This window comes from Entelurus aequoreus, linkage group LG01 (genome assembly GCF_033978785.1).
Source record: "Entelurus aequoreus isolate RoL-2023_Sb linkage group LG01, RoL_Eaeq_v1.1, whole genome shotgun sequence".
In the NCBI taxonomy this organism is placed as follows: domain Eukaryota; kingdom Metazoa; phylum Chordata; class Actinopteri; order Syngnathiformes; family Syngnathidae; genus Entelurus; species Entelurus aequoreus.
In genome coordinates, this window is record NC_084731.1 from 31,481,645 (window position 1) to 31,486,813 (window position 5,169).

A 5,169-nucleotide genomic window follows, 5' to 3' on the forward strand; every position below is an offset into this window, starting at 1 on the left:
TAGGTCACATTTATGTGTGCATGGGGTTTGTGGTAGGAATGTCTCATCGACACAAAAAAGCGATCCACATATGCAAATTCAATACAAATGCAAATACAAAATCAAGCATATTTATATTCAAATCTCAAAAATATATTTACAAATACACATGTATTTATACAAATTGTTGATTTATTTGTATGTCACATTTTTATATTTATACATTTTATTTGTATATATTTTCAAATCTCAAAAACATATTTACAAATACGCGTTTATTTATACAAATTATTTATTTATTTGTATATCACATTTGTATTTGTATATTTATTAATATATGCATATGTATTAATATCATATTGATATATATAAGTTGATGTGAGACAGTTCTACTTCCATTTTTATGTGAAAGGCCACCTATTAAAAACTTTATTAACTAATGTAACGTGTACACATTATCAATTATACAAAGAAGTGAAGCAATGTGAACAGTATATATTTTGACTTTGCAAACAAAAAAACTAACAGCAATGAAACATCGGGTCAAGCCTGGTGAGGCCAGCCCAGCTCCTTGATGAAACTGCGTCTCCCATGATGCAACATGCCGGACCTTTCCAGATGCAGGTGAGAATGAGCGGAGCGCCAACCAATCACAGCCTGACTAGTCTTTGGCACTGGAGGGGAGGGGCCTACCTGGGATGGATGTATGGATAGATAGATGGATGGATGGAGTGAGGGAGGGAGGGAGGGAGAGATAGATAGGAGTCATACTTTTTCTGGGGGAGTCAAAGGTCGTTTGGTAGGTTCCATTGTGGCTACTTTCTTCAGGTTGAGGCTGTCCCTTTCATACTGACAACATAAAGACAATGTTTGTATTACAAGACACAAATCAAAAACATATACAGTATACCTTTCTACAAACACACACTCCAGTACCTCCTTGTAGACGTCACTGAGGAAACCCCACTTGTTAGGCCACACCTCTGCTAGGTCCTTTTCTGCGTTCACATGGGCTTTCCTGTGCGTGCACACACGCGTGTGACAATAACCATTGAACAGGAAATTGAACTTTTTGCCGTGATACATTCTTTTTAGCAAGCACACGAGAATGTGACAACATGTATTACATATGCACAACACAAAGCATATTAATAACGGCATGACCTAATAAAGTCCACTAGGTGGCAGTGTTGCTCCACAAAGGAAACTACCTTCCTGTTCCCGCTTCTTTATGACTTTCAAAGGACTTCCGGACGGCTTCGAAGCAATTCTGAGCCACCATCCGCCGCCTCAGGAAGGGGAAGCAGTGCACTGTCAACACCAAGTATGGTGAGGATGGTGTTCTGCTGACCTCGACTGAGGATATTGTGGATCGGTGGAGGGAATACTTCGAAGACCTCCTCAATCCCACCAACACGTCTTCCTATGAGGAAGCAGTTCCTGGGGAATCTGTGGTGGGCTCTCCTATATCTGGGGCTGAGGTTGCCGAGGTAGTTAAAAAGCTCCTCGGTGGCAAGGTTCGGGGGTGGAGGAGATCCGCCCAGAGTTCCTTAAGGCTCTGGATGCTGTGGGGCTGTTTTGGTTGACAAGACTCTGCAACATCGCGTGGACATCTGGGGCGGTACCTTTGGATTGGCAGACCGGGGTGGTGGTTCCTCTGTTTAAGAAGGGGAACCGAAGGGTGTGTTCCAACTATCGTGGGATCACACTCCTCAGCCTTCCCGGTAAGCTCTATTCAGGGGTACTGGAGAGGAGGCTACACCTAATAGTCGAACCTCGGATTCAGGAGGAACAGTGAGATTTTTGTCCTGGTCGTGGAACGGTGGACCAGCTCTATACTCTCAGAAGGGTCCTTGAGGGTGCATGGGAGTTTGCCCAACCAGTCTACATGTGCTTTGTGGACTTGGAGAAGGCATTCGACCGTGTCCCTCGGGAAGTCCTGTAGAGAGTGTTCAGAGAGTATGATTGTACCTGTCGTAACGCGACCGCCGAAGCCGCACACCGCTTGGCCTGTCGGTACCTGTCAGCTGCCTCTGGAGTCCCATAAGCCAAAAAGGCCCAATAGGACTCTTTCTTCAGCTTGAGGGCATCCTTCACCGCTGGTGGACACCAGCGGGTTTTTAGGATTACCACCACGACAGGCACCAACCACAGCTCCAATCGGCCGCCTCGACTATAGAGGCACAGAACATGGTCCACTCGGACTCAATATCCAGCTCCTCCCTCGTGACATGTTTAAAGTTCTTCTGGAGGTGGGAATTGAAACTCTCTCTGACAGGAGACTCTGCTAGACGTTCCCAGCAGACCCTCACAATGCGTTTGGGCCTGCCAGGTCTGTCCGGCATCCTCCCCCACCATCGGAGCCAACTCACCACCAGGTGGTGATCGGTAGAAAGCTCCGCCCCTCTCTTCACCCGAGTGTCCAAAACATGAGACCGCAAATCCAATGACACAACTACAAAGTCGATCATGGAACTGCGGCCGAGGCTGTCCTGGTGCCAAGTGCACGTATGGACACCCTCATGTTTGAACATGGTGTTTGTTATGGACAATCCGTGACCGAAAGTAATAGGTATACATTCACTTAGACTTAGACTTTATTGATCCTCAATGGAAATTGTTTGACAGAGTAGCTCAATTACAAGAGGAAAGGATAACAAAACATGCTCAAGGGCACAAAAAAAGGGGAAAAAAATAAAATAAAGTGTAATAGACAATATCAACAATTCAAAAGCGACGGATAGAATGGGACAACTAAAAACAAAAGGAAATTTTAGGTATATAGAACTTAAATATACAATATAAACAAAGAAACGTGCAATAATATTATATTATTGTATGTTTAATTGTTATTATATTAGGTTTATAATATATTAGGTACAGTCAACAGTAGGGCTGCGAATCTTTGGGTGTCCCACAATTCGATTCAATATCGATTCTTGGGGTCACGATTCGATTCAAAATCAATTTTTTCCGATTCAACGCGATGCTCGATTCAAAATCGATATTTTCCCGATTCAAAAGGATTCTCTATTCATTCAATACATAGGATTTCAGCAGGATCTACCCCAGTCTGCTGACATGCAAGCCGAGTAGTACATTTTTGTAAAAAGCTTTTATAATTGTAAAGGACAATGTTTTATCAACTGATTGCAATAATGTAAATTTGTTTTAACTATTAAATGAACCAAAAATATGACTTATTTTATCTTTGTGAAAATATTGGACACAGTGTGTTGTGAAGCTTATGAGATGCGATGCAAGTGTAAGCCACTGTGACACTATTGTTCTTTTTTTACATTTTTTTTTATAAATGTCTAATGATAATGTCAATGAGGGATTTATAATCACTGCTATGTTGAAATTGTAACTAATATTGATACTGTTGTTGATAATATTCATTTTTGTTTCACTACTTTTGGTTTGTTCTGTGTTGTGTTTGTGTCTCCTCTCAATTGCTCTGTTTATTGCAGTTCTGAGTGTTGTTGGGTCGGGTTTGGTTTTGGAATTGGTTTACATTGCTCTGGTATTGTTGTATATTGTTTTGTTGGATTGAATAATTAAAAAAAATATATTAAAAAAAATGAAAAAAAAAAAAAGTTAAAAAAAAAATAATTAAAAATCGATTTTTTAAAAATGAGAATCGATTCTGAATCGCACAACGTGATAATCGCGATTCGAATTCGAATCCGAATCGATTTTTTCCCACACCCCTAGTCAACAGAATTAGGTACACATTTGGCCTTAATATCAGGTACACCTCTGCCAGAATATTAGGCTCCCCCAAATTAATAGGTACATATTTGGCCTAAATATAGGTACACCTCTACCAAATTATTAGACACACCTAATTTATTAGGTACACAAATGGATGGATGGACAAACATGGATTGGGAATAATTTATGGCATACATAAAATTTTTCTCAATTACATGTACGAAAAAATATAAAATAATTACTAGAACGGGTGCACAAAAAATCAATACACATCTGAATAGCAATTTTTATTCATCCCGATTCTAAACCAATTAATCATTTTCAAAAATCGATTCTATTTTTAAAAATACGTTTTTAGACCACCTCCATGCAGCCAGAAGGAGCTTTTCTAACCCGTAACATGTTTTGAAAAAGTTTCATTATAATTATTATACTAAATAATACATTGCGAGAATCGGTTTGAATCGAGTCGTCACCCGTAATAATTTGTTTTACCAGATTTCATCCTGATGGACAAAGTTGATGGGTTGAGATGCTCGCCGTGCCTCTGCCATCTTTCCTGCTGTGTGTATGTGTATGTGTGTGTGTGTGTGTGTGTGTGTGTGTGTGTGTGTGTGTGTGTGTGTGTGTGTGTGTGTGTGGTGTCTATCTCAGGGCCCGTGATCATGTTTCACCTGTGTGTAAGTCACACTGACAAACCTGTTTACTGTTACCATGGTGATGGCGTTGCCTGACTGGCGCGTACAGCCATGGCAACCACAACATCGTGTTGAGTTTGATCCACATTAAAATGTGTGCATAACACCTTAAAAAAAAACTTAACTGTTTACTAAAGGTCTGTCAGAAATTTAAAAAAAAATTGTGTTTAAGTGTCGCTTGCATTAAAACAATGTGAATTGATTGTGTAACCTTTACTAAATCATATTTTAGTCACATTAATTCAAGGATTGAAGGAACTTTGTACCCCAAGAACGATATGAACATAACGATTGAAATAGAATGGAATATAAAGAGAAATGGTTGTAAATAACATATGTTGATACCATAAAAGCATAATGAAGTAACGTTTTGAGGCACATTTGAATATTCTTAACAGTGTCATACAAGGATATTTTTGACCTCTGGAGTGTTCTGTGTTAGTATGTGTAGTTACAATGAATGAACACAAGATGACACGCCAGTCAAAGCTTCAGTGACGTCAGACTCTGGACTGTTTCAACGTCAAACTCTTGCTTTAAACAGCCACGGAGAGTGAAAAGTGAAAAACACTTTGCACCAACAACAGCTTCCACTCTTCCTGGAAGACTTTATAAAAGATGTTGGCCTAGCTGTGTCTGTTTGGGTACCGAGCTCCTCCACATCAGACTCCCCTAAACGTGCTTTCATGGACTTTAGAAACAAAATGTTCCCATAAAATGGTCCAAATTGTTTATTGGCAGAGATGTTGCTGATGAAAGAAAGACACATCCATCC

The 5,169-nt window shown here is 40.1% G+C and overlaps 1 protein-coding gene across 1 annotated transcript; it reads right to left on the reverse strand.

Annotated features, from left to right (window-relative positions):
* Positions 1–629: 629 nt before the first annotated feature.
* Positions 630–4,250, reverse strand: LOC133660764 (ciliary microtubule inner protein 1-like). Its single transcript, XM_062064377.1, has 4 exons — positions 4,192–4,250; positions 916–997; positions 751–828; positions 630–668 (listed from the first exon to the last, which is right to left on the reverse strand). Exons 1-4 carry the CDS (start codon positions 4,248–4,250, stop codon positions 630–632), a joined length of 258 nt encoding a protein of 85 aa, XP_061920361.1.
* Positions 4,251–5,169: the final 919 nt, after the last annotated feature.

Bases quoted from the DNA above. Each gene is read 5' to 3' on its own strand.
- LOC133660764 (XM_062064377.1), bottom strand. From the start codon at position 4,250: ATGGCAGAGGCACGGCGAGCATCTCAACCCATCAACTTTGTCCATCAG. The intron at 998-4,191 runs GTAAAACAAATT...GTGCACGCACAG, and splicing joins GTCCATCAGGATGAAATCTG to GAAAGCCCATGTGAACGCAG. The intron at 669-750 runs GTATGACTCCTA...CATCCCAGGTAG, and splicing joins CTTTGACTCCCCCAGAAAAA to GCCCCTCCCCTCCAGTGCCA.